This window comes from Fundulus heteroclitus, chromosome 18 (assembly GCF_011125445.2).
Source record: "Fundulus heteroclitus isolate FHET01 chromosome 18, MU-UCD_Fhet_4.1, whole genome shotgun sequence".
Lineage (NCBI taxonomy): Eukaryota > Metazoa > Chordata > Actinopteri > Cyprinodontiformes > Fundulidae > Fundulus > Fundulus heteroclitus.
This window is the reverse complement of record NC_046378.1, coordinates 14,336,856-14,360,620: the sequence shown is the minus strand read 5'-3', so window position 1 is coordinate 14,360,620 and position 23,765 is coordinate 14,336,856. Positions and strand designations below refer to the sequence as shown.

The following is a 23,765-nucleotide window of genomic DNA, read 5'->3' as shown; positions in this document are numbered from 1 at the left end:
CGTCCACTCTTCCGAGGCTCCCGCGCGCTCACGTTGTCCCTTTCATGGGGAACTTACGGATTTGTTTGTCATGTTTCTGGGGTGGACATTGTGCTTAACGTGCAAGTTTCTACCCTAAGTGATTTTTAGCGTGTATTTTTGTATTAATATGATCGGATCGGTCAACGGGATCTCTGATCACATGTTATTAAATAACTGTCAAGGTGCAGCAGGCAAAGGGTCACGGTTATGTAACTGGACCAGCTGAACTGAGCTGCAGAGGAAGACAATTCATCAAACGTGTCCTCCTCAAGTTAATCACTGTTTATGTTCGCAGTGCCAAGGACGTGAGGCCGACACAGCACAGCTGCTGACCGATGGTAGGTAAAAAGTACTACAGCCAGGGGTGCTGCCAAAACCAGAATCCTCCAAGAAATATATATATATATATATATATATATATATATATATATATATATATATATATATACATTTTTTGGGTCCCTGTCAGCAAGAGCAAGACCAACTATAGGGCTAAGAGACACCATGTGATTTCTGTAGCTTCGTTTTCATTTACAGACAAAATGTTTCTTTCACAAATCAGCTCGTCAACTCTTTCCAGGAATCCTTATCGTGCTCTCTAGAGTTTTGTTTCTTATGAGCAAAACCTTAATTTCGACTAGTTCTTACTTAAGGAAGTGTTGAACTTTTTTTTACAGACACATGAAAACAACTTGTGTTTTGTTTAAAATTATTGTAGGTCTTTAATTTTTTTGTGTTCAGTTTATGTTATACTGTAGTCATTTGATTTAATAAGTGACCTACTACAGTGCTGTGAGACATGCCTTTAAAAGCCAAGGTGTGCCAGTATAATCTATTCAACATGGCAGCAGGTGATGATGTAACCTTTAATTTACCCCCATTTGTTCAATTACAACAGTTTTTTCCTCCTGATTCCGTGGACATTTAACCCCCACGCACTGCATAGGGGAAAACCCACAAGAGTCCATTAAGAGGTCAGTGAACTGCTTTAGATGTCCCGCATAAATAAAACCTTGGTTTAATTTTGGACAAGAAGCCTCACCCCTCCATCCAATTATTTTTCAGTCCAGCCCTTATCATTTGGCTGGCATGAAACCTCAGTGGCAGGTCTTTGTATAAACGGTGCCCTGCCTGTGTCAGCCTCTCTTCGGCTGTGTTTGAAGAATCTTTTTCTTTATAAGTGGATGCCCACCAGCCTTCGTATTTGAGATTTTGAACTAGAGATGACCGAAAGTAATCTAGGCTCCTCACATAATGGTGAGCAGCTGGTTACACTGCGAGCCAAATACCAACTTCAGCTCCATCAGGGAGCCACATGTGTGCTGCAAGATTTTCTACACTGCACGCCACAGGAGGGTGCCAACTTCTATCGATTTGGCATACAAATAAGCAGCAAGAAAACATGTTCAGAGCACAGGCAACAGCTAATGTTATGGGTCTGCCTTAAGTTATTCCTGAAATCCAAATTGGTGTGTCTGTTACCCTGTGATGGACTGGTCATCTGTCCAGGATGTACCCCGCTGAGCGCTGGAGATAGGCACCATCAGCCAGTGCTTATCTTTGACCCAGCAAGGATTAGTACATACATACACAGTAGATTTATACAATTAAATGCGGTAATACTTGAAATAAAGAACTGATAGCCTCTGTTTGTTATTGCCAATATGACTGACTGACTGACTGAATGAATTTTATTATTTTGTCTTGCATAACACAGTATGCCCAGCCTTCAGGGGCTTATAAAACAACAATACAGCACAAGCACGAGACTCAGGTAAAGCGGGCACAATATGCTCAAATACTTAAATGAACAACTTTGCTGCCTCTTCCAGGCTTTAGAAACAAAACTAGCCAATTTAAATGAGTTAAAGTTAAATCACATTTTCATCTTGTCCTCATCTCTGAATCAGAACCCGTCAGACTTTTTAACACATAATTCTTCAAAACAACACATTTCTCAAATCATCATCATACTAAGGGCAATATAACACAAAATGAATTTTATTTTCCAACTCTCCCAATTCACAAAGACCACAATGTGGGTACACTTCTGAGGTTTGATTAAATCTTCCAGTTTCTAGGGCCAGTTTAAGGATACCTGTGCACATCTGAGCATTTAGAGATTTGTTTGGTTCGTCGTCAAATTTGTCTGGACATAAAACTCTGTTATATGCTTCCTTTATTTGGATATAAGTTCTTAACTTTGGCTTAGCCATGATACCAATAATAAAAGTAATCCCGTATATTGCGCTATATCTCAAAGTACATTTTTAGTACTGAGAATATTAATTCTACCTGCGACCCCGCACGGATAAGAAGATATAGATAATAGATGGATGGATGAGAATATTACAGCTATATACATTCCTCTATAACAGAAACACACCGTCGAGATATATTTAAAATGAGTGCAGCACAAACCAGGAGGTGCTAGCATAATGTATCTAAGATGACACTTGGAATTTGATTTTGCTTCATCTTTTCTACTCCTTTACGGCTGATTCTGTGTTTTATTGGCATTGGCGTGTGGCCCCCACGCTGCATCCACCTATAAACAGTGGCAGCCAATCCAAGAGTCAACTTCAGTCTTAGCTCATACATTTTTATCGCGGAGCATGGACCAAACACGTGGTGCAATAAAAGTCACACCTCTAACCTTTGTCAGTGGTTTTCTGCCCAGGAGCTCGTTAATTACAGCAGCTAATTGTATTTTAACACGTTGAACTAAGACGTTACATCTTTACGATACACAAAACTGGGGCAAAAGATGGATGGCGTTGTCAAAAACCTCCATCACTGACAAAAAAGCAGATCAGAACCTGGAAGTTGATCACTAACCCCCCCCCACACATGATGCCACCCACAGACATATATACGTAGACGCATCATAGAGCGCAGGTTCGCACCTCAACGTCACCACCATATTGTATGTGGCAGAAAAAAGTTGAGTTCTGTTATTGTGAATGTGAATCAGAGAAGATGCCTCATTCCTGTGCTGCATGGAAATGTATCTAGGCTGATTTCACTCCTTGTATCTGCCTTCTATAAACTAAGGCTGCACCATGTTGCAAAACTGGACACACTAAAGCTGCAGAGTGGCAACACAGGCTATATATATATATATATATATATATATATATATATATATATATATATATATATATATATATATTTGTGTGTTTGTATGTGTTATGAATATAAGGATCAATTTCTTAAATCTAAACATTGTGGTCTTCATTATTTCATAAAACCGTGTCACATGTGAACCTTTAGGAACAGACTTTTTGGGTGAGTATTAAAGAGGTAAAATTAATAATATGAGAAAAGAGCCCTAGGTCAATAAAGTAAAAATAAACAAACAAACTGTTAAGAAATTGTTATGATAAAAACGTCATATTATGAGAATTAAGAAGGAACATTTCCAGAATAATCACAGTTTGCAGAATTATTTCACTCCTGGAGTAATAGGGCCAGGTTAGATTATTTTAAATACTTTTATTCTTTAGGAGAATAAATTCAGGAGAATGAAGCTAAAGGGAAAATAAACTTGTAATATTACAAAAAAAAAATACTACGAATACAAAGTATATTCAGAGATTAAAGTCCCTCTGATACTGTTTAAGTGACTGAGTAACTGCCGATTTGCCACATTTAAGATGGCGGACGCTCTGACGCATCGCAGCATAGGCAGAACCCGCCCAACGACGCGTCTACTCTTATATTATGTCTATGATGCCACCACCTGATTCCTCTGGTAATTGTCCTGCATGCGGCAGCTTCTTGCAGGGTTAGGGTTACACACTCAGCGCTGGTCTGGATGTGCACCAAATCAGTCCCTAAATAGATCATTCCTTCTGGGCATTTCACTTGGCGCTTAGGGGTTTTGACAGTGTGACCGACTAATTGCCAAAAATCCTCCACGGTGATGCGAGAGACTCATTACCAGGTATTGCAGAAGCTTGATGCCAGTTGTTGGTGCCAAGGGGAGAAGCAATCAGTCATTAGATTTAGCAGGCAGTTGCTTTTTCACACAAGTTTCCCGGTTTGTTTTGTATATAATTTTTTTTTCTTTTGTGAATGAAATAATGATTTGAAAACCACATTTTACATTTGGGTGGTTTATCTTGGTTTGATATAAACGTTTATTTGATGATCTGAAAGATTTGAGCTTGCTGAAAAAGCAATAATGTATATTTTTTGAAAGGATTCACAGAAAGATGTTTAGGTAAAACTAAAGCCTTTATTAGACAGCAATTTCCTCCCCTCATTGTCATTTTCCCACACTCGTAGGTTCCTATTCAAGTATATCTGAGTTTCATGTGGACCGTAGATAAACGTTTAGCTTTGATTGAACAGGATTAACATTAACCATAGTTATAGATCTTTTTTTTTTATTACAAGGATGTGACCAGAGACACGATCAGGATGAGGCCTTTTTCTTGGTGAGACAGCGTTTTCTTTCCGTTTATTTTTGTCCCATCACATGCTCTTAGGTTTCTGATTCCTGCTTTTCAGCTTGTGACGAACAACTGCGAGCGTAGTGAAGAAATTTCCCGTGAACAGAACGAGGAAGCAGACGCCACACATCCGGACCTGGCATTACATGAACAGACAGAAAGCAATGCATGAGTCAGCAAATCAGCAGTGAGCGTTAAACACTAGCATATGTTTCTAACATAAATAAAGATTATGTGAAATCAGGTAACTCTGGATCTAGTTCGGTCTTTTAGAGTTTTAGCACAGCTTTTTTTTTTTTTTGTTAATTCACTGTGGTCTGAGCGTGAAAATGAGCACATGAATGTTGAGTTTGTTACGAAAGGAGGGAAAGAGTGACACAGCAACATTTAGCAGCCAGACAGTGAAGCGGTGATATTTGGTAACCGAGTAGACCGACCTGCCATTCCTTACAATCTGGGAGCTGAGCCATCCTGAACAGAGACAGGCTGTTGAAGAGCTGCCAGAACTACAAGACAAAACACGAAGACAGCAGGTTTAAAGGGAAACACATGAAGCATGCGTTTTGCATTTCCAGTGCTGAATAAAAACACGTGCCCCCATAAGGTTTTCCTATGCTTTAACTGTTTTGTCACACTTGTTTCAGATCATCAAAGCACATGTTTATACAAGACAATAAAATTAGCAAAGGCAAAATGCAGTTTTCAAATTAACATTTAATTATTTTTTTTAAATGACAAAAGGAAATGAATATATACAGTCTGTTTAAGGTTAAGTAACAGTTTCTCAGTTCAGTACTGTGGGTTGGATACTGTCCAATCTTTGACTTGTTCTCTCCAGAACCGGCTGAAGGTTTTGGAGCCATTCAGAGGTAGTATTGCTGGTGTGCTTTGGATCAATGTACCGATGCATAACCCAAGAGTAATTGAACTTGAAGCGCCACAAATTGATGGAGGTGAACATTCATCCTCTGGGCTTTGCTGGCAGAGAGCAGTCGGCCATGTTTAGAAGCAGAAAAGCAGATTCAGACCATCCCACTATCACCCCCTTGTTTGAACAATGGTGCGTGTATTTCTGTGGTAAATCTGAGGCAGGCCTTTGTTTTTGGCAAGCAGATGTTTGGGCTTGGAATCATCCCATGAGAGCCATTTTGCCCAGTTTCATTCTTACAGTAAAATCATGAACACTGACTTGAACTAAGGCAACTGGGGCCTGCTTTGCTTTGGCTGATGATCTGGGTTCTTCCATGACCTCCTGGACGACTTGACCAGGGTTCAGTTCTAAATAATGGCTTTCACTGTGGTTTGCTGGAGGCCCATGTACTTAGAAATTACTTTTTTAACAATTTCCAAACTGATGTATATTTTTTTCATGTATTCTTGATTTTTTTTTCAGATAGTAGCCCGATGGGTTTGCTTTTTCTTTTGGATCTTTTACCCTATTTCATGTTGTCAGGCAGGTTTTGTTTGAATACTTTTTTTAATCCTAATGGTCAAATCTAGGTGTGGCCAGTGAAATTTAACAAAGTTTTTCAACAAATGCATTTAGTCAAATATGATTCTTGTTTTAACAAGTGGATGATTACTTTTTCACACAGGTCAGGTAGGTTTGGATGTGCATTTTTTTCCTTTAATAAACAGTTTTTTGTACTATACAATGCTGCCACTCTGATATTTAAAGTGTTTGATGACCTGAAACATGTTGCAAAAAAAAAGAAGAAAAAAATCCGCTGAAAGGGGAATTATTTTTGCACCATTTTAAGTTTCTAGTATTGGTTCTTGCATGACGATGGCACTTTTTACCGACTATCGCTCAGTTCAAACCGTGACGAATCACAGTCAGATTCATTTCTTGCACAATTTGCACAAATGTGAAACTTTTCAGGTTCACAGATTGTACTCACATGACCAAAAAACAGGAAGGGCAAGAGGAACGTCAGCCCTTTCCACATCCAGGACTGGAATCCCTCTTAAAATAGAAAACATTCAAACAGTTTTACACATGTCTCTCTCTTTATCTCCATACGACTTTATTTTATAACGTTCAAACCATTTGTTTCGTGTGTCTGAGTTTATCTGTATCTTGTGTCCTTGGTGGGTTTTGCTGTGTCTCACCTACAGTCAGATCCATGTTGTGTCTTTCTCCCAGCGTTCGAAGCCTGTACAGGCATCCACTCTGATAATAGTACTGCAGACACTGAACAAAATCTAAAGACAGGGGGGGATTTGTCAGCATGTAAGGAATTAGAATCACTAGTTTCTTCTGCATGAACTTTAGACATACTTTGATATAAGGAATAGGCGAGGAATTGGTTCCTGAATGTCTGGTAAAGTTTGCCGTCTGGCCTGGAGGTGTAAAGTTGGAAAATGTGGATGAGTAAAGATTTTGTTTGTATGTTTTTGAGGTTTTGTTGCATTCTACTCACCATGTCAGCATAACACCAGACAAAAAGGCTGAGATGTAGTGGTGGAAAACCCACCATCCTTTGATTCTGATTTGAGATACATCGTTAGTTTGAGCTCCATGTTTAGTCAAAAACCATTAAAATACAGCACTCTCCACAGCTACTGACACCCCATAAAAGATTTGGACAAAAGCCTTGAAATAAAATGTAGGATAGTTACCATTATTTTGTTGCAGTTTCCTGATTTATAAAGATCAACACATGTGTAACATGAATCCATGAACTCGTGTGTTTCCAATTTTGAAGACGATTTTGAAGAAAAATCCGAATTTCTACCAGATCATATTTATACCCCAGGGGAAAATGTAGTTTGTGGATTACCAATCTACATGTTCCTTACAATCTGATCAATGTAGTAATCATAAAGCACCCTGCAAAAGTATTAATCCAGATCCCAAAGCTTGTGTGGTTAAATCTGTTGACAACTATTGGATGCACACGCTATAAACTTGGAAGAGTAACAAGGAGAAAGTCCTTGTTTGAAGAAAGCCTTCTCCACAAGCCAAGTAGGAGACACAGTGTTCCCTTTAGTGAATTGAGTTACTGAAATAAATTATGATTTTCACTAATATTTTAATTCATTGAATACGACTGAATGTTATCAGAATTATGAAGGGTTTCAAATACTATGGGACCAACACCCAGTCAAAAGCAACAATTTCACATGAGTCTTTCCCTACTGAATAAATGGATTTAAATTAAAGGTTGATTGGTTCCTACAATTATTCAGTGGGAGTTTGTGCAATTGTAACAAAAGATACAACATTTACAAGTCTTCATCAGTAGTGCCAGTCACTGTGGAGTATACACCGAGAAATGCCACCGACCTGGATCCGTTTGTGATGAGGATGCTTTCTCTGATAGTTAATGTGCAGTAGTACCAAACCAGCAGGAAGTTGAAGATTGCGTCCACAAATCTGAAGCAAAGAGGTTCGAACAAGGTTATGCAAAAACATGACATATCCCGCCGGTGTGAATACGCTGCAACAGAAACGGATGATTTCACTTGCGGAGTCGTCACGCAGCGTTTGTTTCACCTGTAGCTCACGAAGAAAAAACATATGAAAGACAACAGCAGCAGGATGACCGTGAGGTACAGCTTGAACTTCTCGTATTCATCTTTGTAGGCAAATCTGGGAAAGATACATTAGCACAACTTCATGCACAGCATAACAGACAGAGGGGGCATACATTCATTATCTGATGAATGAAGGAATGTTTTCAAGATGATATTGTTGAATCAACACATCTGAGAGCTGATGCTTACTTTGACTGCTTGCTGAGAAGAGTCACATTCACATTCCCAAGAACCAGACTGAGGTACAGCCTGCAATTTCAAACCCAACCATGGTATACTTGTTTAATTTTCTTAAAAACTCACTACAGACAAGCCTACGTTTAAAGTCTTCAGCTTAAAACGTATAGAAACATAGAAGTCGTCACCCATTTCTCTTGGGAAGGTAAGCGTCCATTTCAGAGAAAGCGTGTTCTTGTGTCTTGACTTTCTCTTTTATGTCACCCAAAGTCTTCCCATCATCCGCTGATGAGTCTTTAGTGCACCTGATACATTAAAAACAGCAAATATCATCAGATCATGAAATTAGCAGCTGCTTTAAGCTGATTGGTACATTTGGTTTTATCCATCTGAGACGCGCGTGTGACCCGTCGTTCTGCACGTGCATGCAGATTTCAGGGTGTGTGGGGCCACTTACTTATCTACTCTGCGTGACATCTCTTTAAGTCTTTTCCTGTGACGGGCGATGGACGACGAGCAGTCGCTCTGGAGTTTGGAGATTTCATCCAGTTTCTGTATATATTTTCTGTGTGTCTCCTGGGGGGACAGCAACAGGAAAGTTCTGAGTGTGCTTTACATAAAAGTAAAGAAAATGTATAACACAAAACAAACGCATGCGCTGTTTGTAGCAAATTTACTTTGCGGGTATTTAGCGAATGTTAAAAAGTTGTCCTAAAAAAGTCAGCATATTGTGGATTTAGCAAGATATTATCAGCAAATGGGAAACTTCTTACCTGAAGTTTTTGATATTCTTGCCCCAGAGATTCCCATTCCTCCTGAATTTCTGTCAACGACGGAGACATTTTGCTTTTTATTTAAATTAAACACAGACCCAGAGGAAGAACAGCTGTAGCCGCTAAATGTTTATCCACCATGAAACGTCTAAAGCAGCTCCGCTATCAGCAGGGCGTGAATCTCCATTCACTCTGTGTTACATAAGCTGGACTTTGACTGGTATTATCAGACATTGATATGAATCTGATTGACATGATTGGAGACTACTTGATATACAATGGGAAGCTTAGAGGTCAGAGGTGTTACCTTTGGTGCAGTTCAACCTTCATGCCAGATTCTGCTCTCGTATGCATTTAAAATGATACCATAGCTTAATTGAGACAAAACTTCACATTAGCAGCATCTGGTGGACTGAGCCAGTCTTTACTTAGCAACTAAGGGTTAGGGTTGAGATTAATGCAATCTACTGGATTCCCTTAGATAGGAAACATTTTGACCAATCTATATGATTTGACTAAATTTGAATTTGTAAAGTGCCTTGAGATGTTGTGAATTGGCGCTATGTGAACAAAATTTAACTTCACTGAATTAAATTAAGATGTTAATGGCCCAAAGCTAGCATGAATCTCCGTTTGCATACAGTGCCAGTCTGAAGTTTACTTACATTTTTTTACCAGCCATGGTCATAATAAAATTTATTTAACTTTTATTGCTGGTACTGTTATATTTTATACATACAGGCTCCAGTATAGAAACTTAGAATGAAAAAGATGGATATTAGTGTTTGGTATTTTTTATATTTTCATTTCATTGTAACAATGAATCCTGTTTATTTTCATTATTCACATTTTTACGAACATGCTTTTATGAATTAATCAGCAGAATTGTGTTTGCCTGTTGAAAAACTTCACAAATCTTTTTTGGCACCCCTGAAGGCAGCTTATCGTTACTGAGGGAAATCTCTACACAGGGAGATGTTGAGTTCACTCTCAGTGTATCCTCAAAGATGTCAATGCTTGTTCCCACAGAGAATCTAGAGCGGAGAGGTTGGAATGGCCTGCAGTCCTCAACCCTGCTGAACACATGTGGGATCAGCACGAGGATGCAACACAACCACATTGGCTGACTTGCCACAGATGGTGGTTGAGGAACGGGATGTCTCTCATCAGCTGTGATTAACTAAGCTGCTGACCAGCATGAGGAGGCGACCAAGCTATTGTGTGTGTTGACAACTCTCCAGACACTAGCGAGTCCCTGTTTAAAATGCTGCTCAGACCTGTTTGTGCAAACCAACCATCTTGTTACCAGGGTTCTGGAGTGTGTGTGTGCTTTGTGTGACTGTTCTAATTTGAAGGTTTCCATCAGTGGATGCGTCTAAGTGGACAGCAGCTCTCACAGCTAACTCCAATTCCCCAATTAGGCTGTTGTGGATTTAAGGAGCTGTTAGACGGCCATGTTCCACCTTGTGTTTGACCGTCATGGTATGGTCGAGCCTCTTTTAGTGAAATGTGTTGTTCTTTGATGAGATAGTCACCTCACGTGTCCTATGCGCCTCTTAGATTCACCGCTGTGTATGAACTTACCTTTTAAGACATCAGAGCCACTTTCTATTTCGTGCAAACTTACCTGGATACAATTCCTTACCTTTTTCCTACTTGGCTTCTTCTGAGCCATTAGTGCACCTCTACTGCACTCCTAGATGCCACCTGGAACCAGAGACAAACTTATTGGGCAGAACTGGGACAGAACCTGGCATGAACCTGTTTGCCATTGGCAGAGGTGGATTATTCATTCTAAAATGTTTGGAAGGTATATGTATGTAGCATGGACATATCTTGGAAAGTTATTTAAATACACGATTAAAAGTTCCTCAACACTGTATAGGAAAAATATTTAAGAAAAGGGTATAGATTTTTGAATGGCACTGTAATTTATTATTTCACTGAACGATAATTTGACCTCTTTAAACAATTATAGTCTATGTGAGTAAAAAGCAAATCAGTATTAAACACTAACTTGTCGGGTTGAGAAAATATAATCAAATATGAAGATTTGTATTACATATGATCATTCACAGCCTGACATCTCCACTTTGTTTCAGTTTGACAGCACGAGGTCAGCAGTAAATCGTTTAACAATTCACGAATCAGAATCAGCTTGGTTTTACAAGTACATGTACACAAATGAGGGATTTGACGCTGGATTGTGAAATACTCACCATGTGCTTATGAAGGGATTGGAAATAAGTAAGAAGTATTTCAGGTCTGTTTCCATTGTCTTTAGATGAGTTTGAACTCGATTCCAGTAATTTCTAAAATTTCCAGTAATCTCCAGTAAATTCTAAGAGAATATTATTAATATAACAGCTACATGGTGTAACCCCTGACAGCTTCAGTTAACAGATAAAACTTGGCTAACCTTTAATTGCTGCTTTTACCAAGCAAGGTTGATTCATCCACCCTTTAAATAGTAAGTTTATGCTAAATAAAATAGGTAAACTACATAAAATGTTTAAAATATAAATAAAACTAAATTAGCTGGGTTGTTACATTTTATTTCAGAGACATATTAAGGAAGGTTTAAGTGTTTTTTTTTAACTCAATGTTTCATATTTGTTGTGAAATTGTTATTTAAAGCAATGGTTTATTTTTTCTCTGATTGATCACTATTGTTAGAACTAAAAATGAGGATATCTTGTTTTAAAAGAAAAGATTCAACAAAATCATCTGTACATAAGGTTTAGTGTTTCTTTTGTACAGAAAAAAAACGGTTTCCTAGCCACACGCTGTTGGTTCCAAAGGTGAATTTGCCACTCACAATATGACAAAGCCGCAGAGGTGTCGTATCTATGGCGCCTACGTGACGGCGGCCAGACGCAACGTCAGCACAACCGGAAGCGTCAGTTTGTTATTTGAGATACACGTTTGAGTGCCGGCAAAGGTTATAAACATTTTAAAAAAGGCGCATTACAATATAAAATAAAATATCAATGATCGATTAGTCAAGATTCAGCCGTGTGATAGCTTTCTTCTTTGCTTGCCTGGTTCGAAACATTTGCCTCAAAACTTTTCGTCCAAAAGCTTTTATTCTGAAACGTCTCATTGCCTGAGACGTTGCGTGGAAACGCGCATGCGCGTCTGGCTGACAGCCGGCGGCTGCCTGGTGTCGTTCCAGCTGTGTAGCAGGCAGCAAGCAGAGCTCAGCGAGAGGTTATGTAGAGCAGAGACCTAGCGCATCAGTTCACCTCAGCGGACCTGCACCCAGCCGAGGCGACCAGAGAAACAATCAGAGGACAACCACAACGATTGATGACAAAGGTAAAAATGCACTGAGAGAGTTTGACCCCCATCTTCGCTAACGTTAGCTCAGCAAAGCTAGTTTGGCATCGATAGTAACGGTGGTTTCTAATGTGATCCAATAGATTCAGTTTTATTGTATGTTTTTATTTATTTATTTATTTGTCTACGTATGAGGCTGTTTCAAGGGCATCACTTAGAGTACTGGTGCGGACTAAAACTGTGTATATGTTGCACAAAAGTAGCTCTTTATCATTTTAAGAGACAGACCCGACCAGCACTTTAAAGCTCGCACATGGGTTTCTTTAAAATGTCCCATTTCTGTTCCTAATCAGGACTAAAGCACCCAGTGACAATTATTAGCTGTTTTCCTATCATCGACTTTTATCTTCTCCTAAAGCCACACGTGAAAACTAAAACCCTGACCCTGTCCCCTTCGCCCCTTCAAAATGCTTTGTCAGTGATAAGTCCATTGATAAATACTCAGAAGTGGCTCAGATCTCTCTGTTCCCCAAACTGTCCTTCAGGGCTTCCACCCAACAATCATTTGCCTTCTGATAAAGACAGCTGCAGTCGGTAAGTCTGTTGAAACCCTCCCCGCCTCGCTTGTTGATGCTGACTGAAAGCTGTTTTGTTTTGCAGACGTCCGATAGGAGATGTGTGCTGCCGTCTACATCGTTTCAACGGTGACGGGCTACGTGCTCACCTCGGCCCTGCTGCTCAAATGTCCAACTCTTCTGCACCGGAGGAAGAAGGAGAGGTTCCTCGGCAGGCACATTTCCCATCGTGGAGGTGAGCTCGACCAGGCTGTCTTAAAAAAAAAAAATAAACACCTCAGGGATATAGAAAGATCCATTATTATCCTGGGGAAATCCAGGTGTATCAGCCGCAACGCATACAGGTACATGTAAAGATGGCGATTATATTTAAAAGTAAGACAATGGGCTGTACAGGAATCAGAATCAGAATTACTTTAATAATCCCAGAGGGGAAATTGTTGTTTCAGTACAATCGCCATAACATATACAAACAAACATCACAAACATTTCAGGGGGAGACGATTTACTGAGGCCTTGCTGCCAAGGAACCGCCTTACGTGGTGCCCACAGGGCACTGCCATTACTCTGTGAAAAGATAGAGGCCACAAAAAAAGGAAGGTGGGAGGGAAAAAAAACATAACTCATACTTTATCCTATAACAGGATACAGTTTGAGATATCAAAAACCTCTTGCACAAAAAGTACAAATAAGATGAGACACATATAGCAGAAGGTAAACATTTGAGACTAGTCGCGTGTAAGTTCATCAGTTTTATGAGCATCAGTTATGTGTGTCTGTTTGGGTGAAAGTGTTTATATTTCCGTGAACACTCTCCAGAGGCCATTGTCCTTGATGTCATCAGCCGCCAACAGTTCAGAAAAGCATCCGCAGATGTCAGCGGGGGAGGAGGGTGCAGGGGAGAGTTCTGAGCATTCTCCACCCAGGAAGGTCAAATGTGCAAAAAAACTGTATAGTTAAGAAAATAGCTTACTCGGATTTCAAGAAATTTACAAAAACCGAGTAAAATGTTAATAAAAACGCAATAATAAAAATGTTTTGTGAAACTATAACAGATGATTTACACAGTGAAGAAGCTGGAAACTATTGTGGATTACAATGGTAACCATATAATGGAACAAGCGCGAGCCGACAGAATTGACGACTCCTGAATAGGCATGGAAACGTTTTCAAAAACTACTGAGCGAACGTCCGGCTGCCTCCGATTGAAGCCCCTTTGCCCGTGCGATGACCCGGATAACTGAGGATTTGCACAGGCAACGTAACATACATTTTTGTACCATAATGACTAGGGGATTTCTAAAAAGCATCCATGGCTTTTAAATCCTTTTTTGCAAAAATCCATTTGAAAATTTTAAAATGCAGACTTTATTCCAGCCCCCATTAATGTGATACCCCTAAATAAAACGCAGTGCGATTAGTTGGCTCCCAACCCCCCCCCCCCCCCCCCCCCCCCAGCGTACAATTTAATCTCAGTATAAACCCGGTTATTCTATGAAGTGAACATTCAAAGACGTAACAGCATCATGAAGAACAAGAAGCACAGCAGACAGGTCTGGAAGAAAGCAGAGTTGGGTTATAAAACAATACACATAGCTTTTGGATGAAATTTGGAAGAGTAAACTTCTTGGTTCAATGAGAATTACTTTAAATCAACAGGAGTATGAATAATTGTTGGTATAACGGAACATGTTAACAGCGGTGCCTTCACGAACCTCCAGAATGAACATCTGCTCGCCTTTTTCCAGCCATCTGTAGACTCCAGTGTCTTAACAAAGCAAAAAGGATGAAACATTGCAGCATACTCAATGTTTTCTGTATCATTTGGTAGGGGCAGGAGAAAACCTGGAGAACACCATGGCAGCTTTCAAACAGTGAGTGGAATGCTCTTTTGAGTCTATGTCTTCAAGTCATGCTTAGGAGTCTGAATATCACTGTTAGGATCATCTCCATGAGCTGCGAAGGTTTTGTTTTTGACTTGATCGTGCGCGGGTTCCCGCAGTGCCGTGGATCTCGGCACAGACATGCTGGAGCTGGACTGCCACCTGACAAAGGATGAAGAGGTCGTGGTCTCACACGACGGCAACTTGAAGAGGGTCTGTGGCGTCAACGCTAACATCAGCGACCTGGCCTACGCCGTGAGTTGTGCTTTTCTAAAAACAAGCAAAATCGGTTATACACCGTCTTTCTTCCCTTTTTGTTTTCTGAGCTTCCTTAAAAAAATAAATAAAAATGTAACAACACTATTCTACCTTTAGTTGCATATTAAGAAGAATTAGCAAAAACAACAACATCTTTGTGGGTTTTGTGTGCAGTCTTTTAGACATGAGGAGATGGATCATGTGCCTTAATCAAGTGAGGTGCACACCAAGCCACCTGATTGTGTGACATGGTGGTTAACATTATGACCAGTGGGTTGATGGGAATTAGTTGTGTTCTTCCCTTAAATGGATTTCTGCTTTTTTACAAACTGGATAATAAAATGCAAGGTTGTATTGATTAGAGGTTTTACAGAACCAGCCATGTTTTTATCACCCCTGCTAATCATGTGTACTGAAGCAGCAGCATCTCAGACTGAATACTTTAGGAAAACATAACCTTTAATTTGATTACATTTATTTAACAGAGAAGACTGTTTGGTGTTCATATATATTTTTGTTTTCCAGTAAAATCACTTAAAGTGTTTCAGTGGTAATCCATGACTTCCTGTTTTGGGTATCTAATTGTGATTTGCCCTGGTGCCTCCCTTTAGAGGTCTTCTTGGGATGTTACACTGGGAAGACATTCCTAGAGCAGAGCCTTTTGTCCCTATAATCCAGTTTCAGATAAGCGTGATACAACCAAGGGTTGAATGGACTTTCTGTTTACCTGCATTATAAATATCACCAATTTCAGCCCCTTTCCACGAGGCTGGACAAGTAAGACAATTAATGAGCAAATCCACTCAGAAATTGTTCAACAGAGACAAAATAAATCTTCTTGAGGATTCATGTGTTATTTCTTATGTGGTTAATTTTGTTTTATTTTTTCTTAACTGAATAAGTGTGCTCAAACTAAAGATTTCCCTTTCTCACCTTCTCAGGTTGAGATTATGCATTGTAACTAAAAGCTATGTTATATTTAAGATGGTTGTACCACTGCTGCTACATTTACACACGTGCCATTCAATAATCCTAGCAATGAGCTGGTAATAATGTTCCTTAATCTCATGGTATGCTATGCAGACACTCCATCTGCACCGAGGAAGTCTTATCTGAATACAGTATGCTAAATGTTTGATGTGGAGGAGAGTGTGACCTTTTTTATGATTAGTAGTACTGCTTATATATATATATATATATATATATTTATTTATTTATTTATTTATTTATTATTTTTTTTTTTTAAACTCACTTGAGGCATATTTTTTCCCAGATTCTCAGGCATGGAATATAAATAATGTGGGTGCATCATAGGACATACACACTCTTCATAAACATGACTCTTCATAAGCCTTGGGCTTTAGTTTTGTTCATGTTTAGACCCACGTAAAAGATATTTGGATAAATGTCGTGAGTGTCAAGAAACCATGCGACAGCCTCTTTAATGTGTGCAAACTGTTCCCTGCTGTGTGCTTTATTTTTTTATTTTTTTGCAGGAACTTCCTCCGTACCTCTGCAAGCTGGGTGTAACTTTTCAAAGAGGTAAGAAGCACACGTCCACGACTTTCTCACGCTCAGGGTTGCATTTGACCGTAAATAAACAAGTTCTGTTCATACAAGCAACCCCTGAGCAACGATGAATGTTGAGTTTACACTGAATGCGGCTTGTGTCGTTCTGGCTAGAGTGTTTCTGCGAGGGCGGCGAGGACAAACGCATCCCTCTCCTCAGGGATGTCTTCGATGCCTTCCCAAACACCCCCATCAACATCGACATCAAGGCCAACAACGACACACTCATTAAAAAGGTGCGTATGTGTGTGTGTGTACTCCTACGGTATTATAAAGCACTTCTATATTAAAGTAGATTTTCTTGAGTTTTTTTTCTAGTTTATTTATATGTAGACTAAAAATTCTAAGCTGTGTGTTTTGTCGACTCCTTGACACTGTTTAGAAAAATTACTGATTTGTTTAAATCAGTAATTTAAGCGAGTAAACAGGCAGGGACTGAAATCACATGTTTTAGTTCTAAAATGGGAAGAAAAAGCAGAGAAAGTTGTCTTGTGGTTTGGCACAGTAGGAAGAAAAATAAGTTTCACACTTTAAACATGTTGATTTTTACAGGTTTCTGAGATGGTCGTTAAGTATGACAGAGAGGATCTGACTGTGTGGGGCAACTCCAGAAACCACATCGTCAAGAAATGTTACAAGGAGGTACTAAAGATAATATAATAAATGTAGCTGCAGCCTGATTTTAGTTACCTTTCTGTGGTATTTTTATTTAGCTTTTATACACTTAAAAGCGCAGGGCCCTTATACAGTCCTGAAACAAAGGAAATGTGAGGAATTTGATTTAAGTATTCAAGAATTCTTTCTCTGTCTGTTTTTCAATGTATACTTTCAAAAATACGGGTAAAAAATTACGTGGAAATCTAAATATTTTAGTTCACAAAATGCAGAATTTTGACATGAAACTCTGTGGCAAACCTGATGGTGCGCTTTTCTCCCTAACTAATATTTAAGTGAATGGTTTCATAATTTCAGCAGATGAATCTATTGTGAGTAAAGAAATATGTTGTGTGGATTAATATTTGTTGCTTTTTCCTTCATCTAATTGGATTTCAGTCGGACGTAGTAGTAAACCCAGTCAACACTTCCTCAAAATCCCATGCTTAAACTTAAAAATGCTAAAATCCGACTAGCTTCTTTTACACCTACAAGCTCATGTCTTTACTTACCAGCCAAATTATGAGTAGCGACTTAAACCTTTTGCATTAATGGAAATTGACATATACATTTTTTTTTTTTCAAATTTCAGAATCCCCATATTCCAGTTCTGTTCAGTTTCCCCAGGGTGCTGCAGCTACTGGGCCTTTTCTACACTGGCCTCCTGCCCTTTGTGCCCCTGAGGGAGGAGTTTCTGGAGATCCCCATGCCCTCTCTAATAACTAAGTGAGTATATGTTCACCTATAGAGCTTGAGAAAAGCACAGGTTTGAGGAAATGTTTGAACGAGCTGTGTGAGTTCAGCCATCAGCAAAACTGCAGGAAGGGAAATAAGACTCAGCCTCCACAGAGGTGAACAGTAGTTTAAAGGCAGAAGGGAACATATATTGATCTCATTCGACTTCTTTCTCCTTGTGAGTCAAGGCTTTAATGGGACTCGAGTGAGTTTAACAGGCTTTAACGGGTCATAGCGGCATTTCCCCTGAGACCTAAAACGGCAAATCAAAAAGTTGCCATTTTTTTACTGAGCCGACACTGAAGAGAAATAAAAGAAAAAAATATATATAATTTCTCGTGCGCACCAGATACTTTCTCGCATGAGTATTTCGGACAGCCGTGTTGATTAAAACGGATGCAGATGAACTAATTAGGCTATATTTTCAGTTTGGGCTACCATACAAAGACAATGCTGCATTCCTTGCAAGACGTCATCGTTACGTTGTGTCTGAACGTCACTTAAAACGTATCCTGAAGTCCTGCGGTCTATCTCGGCGCAAAGCATACTCAAACCTTGAATGTGTTGCGGCATTCGTTCAACAGCAGGGGGCACTTTTCTAATAAAGTAGTTTTATAGAGCAAGTTAGTCTCCTACAACCCAGTTCATCATAACATGATTTAGAGATGGTCTATGGAGTGAACCGCAGCCTCATCTGTAGCAATTCACTCGGTCGTCAGTGTGAAGTTGTCTCTTGGATTCCAAGGCGAGTCACAGACAGATGCCTGGGCTTTAAGATGTGCATATTGGTTTTTCTGGGGAAACTTGCTGCTGACAGATTATCTGCACCTGCTAAATAGACTCTTGTATCACCTTATCATTACCGGTAAAGCGTACAATTTCTTGCTAACAGTCAGATAATACGGGGAATCAGAATGTCCTAAATTTATTAATCGAGTCACTCGAGGCTATGCTGTTCATGGTGCTGAAAACGTGATAGCTAGTAGGATGACCATCTTCAGCTTGTTCTGCAAGACAACAAACCATGCTTGGAGCGGTACTTCTTCTAACACACACACAAAACTTCTAAACAAGCACTGTTAACATTTGAAGTATTTTATTTATTTATTTATTTTAACAGACTAAAAGATCCTGACAGATTAACGCGGAGTCATCGGTTTATTGCCTGGCTTGCAGACACGTAAGTCTCTCATTCATCTGAATACAAGTTGTGACAAACCTTTTCTATATTACTCTGAAGGCTAGATTTCGTGTGTTTTGTTGTCAGTTATGCAATAGTTGCAGTGAAAGTGCTGTACAGAAAATATAAATGGGGATAAAAATACGTACATACTATATGACACCAGTAAAACAACCCATACACTGCAAAAACGGGTCTAAAAATAAGTAAAATGTTCTTAAAGTTAGTGTATTTGTCCTTGATTTGAGTAGGTAAAAAAGATTATTTGCCAATGGAATGAGTATTTTGACCCCCAAAATAAGATAATTAGGCATCCTGCACTTGAAATAAGATGATGGAGATGAGTTTTTCCTATTTTAAGTGCAAAAATCTTTTTTCCATTGGCAAATAATCTTATTTACCTGCTTAAATCAAGGACAAATACACACATTTTAAGAACATTTTACTTATTTTAAGTTCTGTTTTTGCAGTGTAAAAAGAGAAAATTGGAACTCCTGTGACAAACTTCGACTCAAGTCTTAAAAAGGCAGGGAAAGGAAATCAGATCTTAAAAGATCTAAAGTGCCTTGACGGCAAACCCCTTTGAGTTTTATTTTAGTTTTCATGCCAAACAAGGTCAGAACTACATGTCGAGTTGGAACGTAAGGCCAAAGCGAATCGAACTTTAAAATCTGTTGTGTGGCACACAGGCAGCCACTGGAGACCAGAGAGAATTGCTTAACTTGTTCATGTCTGTGTGCTTTGCTCAAAAAGTGAGCAGCACCATTCTAGACAAGCTCCAAGCACAGAAGCCAAGCTTGCACAACCCTAACGTAATTAACATTATTGTAGTTCAGGCAAGATGTAACAAATCCATGAATTGCCTTTTTAAAGTCTTGCCTTGTAAAAACAGGCCTTGGCTTTGTCTCTCTTAAGAGAGAACAAACTTCTGTGAACAAACGGCACTGATTGGCTTCTTAAATCATTGTCTATAATCTCTTTCAGATTTGGGCTTTTTCATGTAAAGCATGAGAGACAAAGGTTCATTACAGGAGCATCAGAGGTGGTGCTCAGACCTAACTGCATAACCTCGGTTTTCTTCTTATCAAATGTCAGAAAGTTCAATGACATCCAAATGTGATTGTCATCAAGGTATTCCAGTAGTGGTATTAATGGTGTAGCTGCTATTTTTTTTTTCTAAAATGTAGTATAAATTTGACCATCATCTGCACAACACTGAAAAGACATTCCTTGTTTCCTAAGAACGGAGGTTAAAGGAAGAATATAAACGGGGAAAAAAGATCAGGGCCTTGAACTGAACCTTGTGGCACCCCAGAGTAAAACGATACCCAGGAGTAGATAAAGTCACAGAGACGTCTTCCTGCCAGACGAGAACAAAACAAGTCTTACAGACTTCAGCTTCAGTTAATTAAATATAATTGTTTAAAACATTTATTCATCAACTCGAGAACACTTTAAAATCCCCAAAAGTTTTATTTCGTGTGTCGGCTTTATTGCAAAGACACAAGTAGCTTTGTATAAATGTAACATTTTAAAGTCCCCAATTGGTCGTTTCAGAGAGCTTCCTATTTTATCAGGTGTGGGATGCTGACATTAAAAGGACTTCATCATGCTCACTGACTCTGAGCACTATTTGTAACTATATATCAGGGATTAGGTTTACAGAAGTATAAATGTCCAACAGCCTGATTATCCAGAACACAGTTTGACATCTATCCAGTCTTTTAAGTCTGTGTAAAAACTCTTCACAACCGTTTAAAAATGAGGGAATCTCCTGTATGAAAATAATATAAAAACATGTACGGTTTACAATATTAGCCACCCATGTTAAACTAAACCACATTTCTTTCTCTGTTAACCTTTAAACAGTTTTTAAAGTATAAACAATCTCCACTTTTCTTTAATGTATTTGTTGAACACCATACATTAAGGTTAAAGTCACAAGACTTTAATGGCATCTTGATTAAATCAAAATTAAAGCACCTGAATCCAAGTTCAATTGTCTTTCTACATGCATTTTACCATGTGCTATCATTTTCTCATTGATATTCACTTGCATGTTGCAGTTTGCTGATGAGGAAAGCTCTCTTCCAACATTTAACTGCAAGGGGAATTCAGGTAACGTTACTGCAACTGCGTATTAACCTGATATAGCAACCATTACATGCATGACTATAGGATGTAGTAGATGGCTGTCACCTTTTTTGAGGTAAAAATATGCAAACCAAAATGAAATAAAAAATATTACTATTTTTCCCTTCTTCTGTTTTTGCATACATTCGTAGAGCTCCAAACCTTAGTTTCCATCAATAACAGGAAAGAACATCCTGACAGCCATGTTTGGGGGTTACCGCTTTGAGCTGTTGCAGGGTATTTAAGAGTAGTTGGTAGGAAAATGTCCCAGTGTCCCACATGTTTTTAAATATAGACCAAAGTAGACGATGACTCCTTCCATTGTCTGTGTGGATTAACTGTGCAACTCCTGCGTCTGGTTTCAGGTGTACATCTGGGTGCTGAATGACGAGGAGGATTTCCAAAGGGCGTTTGACTTGGGAGCCACTGGAGTAATGACAGATTTTCCCACCAGGCTCAAAGAGTTTATGGATAGGAATGGGATTTCTAAGCCCCAGTGACCTGCCAACTCCTACCTCCCCCCCCCCCCCCCCCCCCCCCCGGTCACCACGGTCATTGTCGTTCAAGCTCGCTGACCCGCCAAACAAGCTCCCCACATTCGCCCACTTTGGCTGCACGCCTTCCTGCAGACCTGCTCTCACGTTGTGTTACGCTCGTACGAGGCTCCAGCGACTCCCCTTGTGTTGGAGATGTATACTTTTATAGTTGTAGTAATGCAAAACAAAATCCCAAAAGAGATTTACTTGTGCTTTTTTTTTTGTTATTTCTTCAGCTTCCCCATGTTAGAGTTGTGATAAAACATCCCAAATATAAGAGCCATTACTATAATGTCAGGCGGCAACAGCCATGGTAGAGATTTATGATTAAAGCGACGCTATTAAGCATGTTCATGGTTCCAAAAAGCTACCTAGAGTATATCTGTATTTCAGGTTATCAGGTTTATACACACAACGTCACAGTCAGTTTATTAAAGTTCAGACGTTTCTAACGTGTAATGTGCGATTGGATGAAAACACCAATAAAACGCGAGGGACTTGATGATCGTGTTATTGAGCCATTGCTCTGAAATATCAAAGAATCATCAGGCTGCTGTAAAACAGGCTGTCAGTAACGGGCTTTAAAAAGTCCTGAAACACACATTTAGTCGGAAGGCCCATCTCAATAAATTGGATTATCTTTGAAAAGTTCATTTTTTTTTTCATTAGTTCAGTTCAGTGAGACTCGTTACACGCAGATTAATTAAGTTAAAGTGTTAATTTCAGTTCAATCTGATGAGTTAATTAAAGCCCCAAAATTCAGTTTATCAGAAAATTTGAGCTTCAAATAAATGTTGAGCATCTGGACAAGTATGTCCATGTAGAGCGTAGCATATAGACTCGCTATTTGGTCGGAGCTCCTTTTGGTATGAATTTCTGCATAAAAGCTGGCTGGTATGGAGGGGATCAGGCTGCTGTAAAGGCATCATTGGCTCTGCTGTTCCCTCTTCCTCTCAACAAGAGGCCACAACATCGCTGTGGTCCACCGGGAAAAAGGGGTTGTCTTTTAATTGGAAAGTTGTGGGTTTGATTCGAGCTCCTTCCTCTTCCTGCCACATGTTGATGAGCCTCTGGGCAAGGCACTTAACCCCTAGTGGCCTACCGGTCAGCATGTTGGTGGATCAGTGAGTGAACCTCGTAAAAGTGTCTCTACCATAAAGAACTCTGTGTGGTCAGTATTACTAGAACATCACCATATAAATTAGATCCTTTTACTGTTAGTGTTGTGTTATATTCACATTTTCTCAGAAATTGAACTTTGGGGTTTAATTAGCTGTAAGCCACAGTCAATACATGAATAGAAAGAAACGGCTGGCTGTATCACTCTTATGATACATCTGACTTTTTGTAATTGAATTGCTACAACAAAGTTTTTCTGAACCATCAAAAATATCTAAATCTGTGTTAAAACAATGTAAAACTGTCTACCATTACAATTAAAATTAGAGCGAAATCTAATCTTAAAAGTATTTTTTTCTGAAATGCACAAACCTGGTCTCAGAAATTAGGAGTTAAAAAATTTTTTTTCTTCCCCTGAGATGACTGTGATTAAAACCTTAGACAAAAATCCACATATCTAGGGTTCTGGTTCACATGATAATTAATGTCTGAGCTACTTGTATTACACCTACTGTTGTATAATTCCCGTCCTTAAATTGCTTTTGTGTGCCCCCCCCCCCCCCCCTAACATTAGACATGCACTGAAAACAGTGTTAGATATTGAAGGAAGTCTGAACAGTGAGACAAAACCACCACTCACATATTTTTCTTTTTTTTTTTCCAATCACGTCTGAATTTCAACTTGAAAAAACTACATTATTCGAACATGTATTTTTGTTACCGTTCAAATATTGATCAGTAGGTGTGACATTGCTTCGAAAGGCTGTAATATCTTATATTTGACCTCTATAATCAAGTTTGTTGACAGCTGAAAGAAGTATTTCTATGACAGATGCAGTCAGAAATGGCCTGCTAGTCTGATAAAAAAGCAGACAT

The 23,765-nt window shown here is 39.2% G+C and overlaps 2 protein-coding genes across 2 annotated transcripts; one reads left to right on the top strand and one right to left on the bottom strand.

Moving 5' to 3' along the window:
- Positions 1 to 4,154: 4,154 nt before the first annotated feature.
- Positions 4,155 to 9,091, bottom strand: LOC105923409 (ion channel TACAN). Its single transcript, XM_012859369.3, has 12 exons — positions 8,969 to 9,091; positions 8,653 to 8,771; positions 8,384 to 8,500; positions 8,208 to 8,267; positions 7,978 to 8,073; positions 7,768 to 7,857; positions 6,902 to 6,967; positions 6,760 to 6,821; positions 6,591 to 6,683; positions 6,380 to 6,444; positions 4,916 to 4,984; positions 4,155 to 4,614 (listed from the first exon to the last, which is right to left on the bottom strand). Exons 1-12 carry the CDS (start codon positions 9,035 to 9,037, stop codon positions 4,501 to 4,503), a joined length of 1,020 nt encoding a protein of 339 aa, XP_012714823.2. The 5' UTR covers positions 9,038 to 9,091; the 3' UTR covers positions 4,155 to 4,500.
- Positions 9,092 to 12,018: 2,927 nt separating this feature from the next.
- On the top strand, positions 12,019 to 22,270 carry gdpd1 (glycerophosphodiester phosphodiesterase domain containing 1). The gene is made up of 11 exons (XM_012859370.3): positions 12,019 to 12,286; positions 12,908 to 13,057; positions 14,654 to 14,696; positions 14,825 to 14,960; positions 16,460 to 16,505; positions 16,647 to 16,768; positions 17,085 to 17,174; positions 17,779 to 17,912; positions 19,042 to 19,101; positions 21,168 to 21,219; positions 21,600 to 22,270. The coding sequence occupies exons 2-11, from the start codon at positions 12,922 to 12,924 to the stop codon at positions 21,732 to 21,734; spliced, it is 954 nt and encodes a 317-aa protein (XP_012714824.2). The 5' UTR covers positions 12,019 to 12,286; positions 12,908 to 12,921; the 3' UTR covers positions 21,735 to 22,270.
- The last annotated feature ends 1,495 nt before the right edge of the window (positions 22,271 to 23,765 follow it).

Excerpts from the sequence above, each read along its gene's own strand:
- LOC105923409 (XM_012859369.3), bottom strand. The coding sequence starts at position 9,037 with ATGTCTCCGTCGTTGACAGAAATTCAGGAGGAATGGGAATCTCTGGGG. Across the intron at positions 8,268-8,383 it reads TACCTTCCCAAGAGAAATGG|GCTGTACCTCAGTCTGGTTC; the intron begins GTGACGACTTCT and ends TTGAAATTGCAG. Across the intron at positions 7,858-7,977 it reads TTTTTCTTCGTGAGCTACAG|ATTTGTGGACGCAATCTTCA; the intron begins GTGAAACAAACG and ends TCTTTGCTTCAG.
- gdpd1 (XM_012859370.3), top strand. The coding sequence starts at position 12,922 with ATGTGTGCTGCCGTCTACATCGTTTCAACGGTGACGGGCTACGTGCTC. Across the intron at positions 13,058-14,653 it reads GCACATTTCCCATCGTGGAG|GGGCAGGAGAAAACCTGGAG; the intron begins GTGAGCTCGACC and ends ATCATTTGGTAG. Across the intron at positions 14,697-14,824 it reads ACCATGGCAGCTTTCAAACA|TGCCGTGGATCTCGGCACAG; the intron begins GTGAGTGGAATG and ends GGGTTCCCGCAG.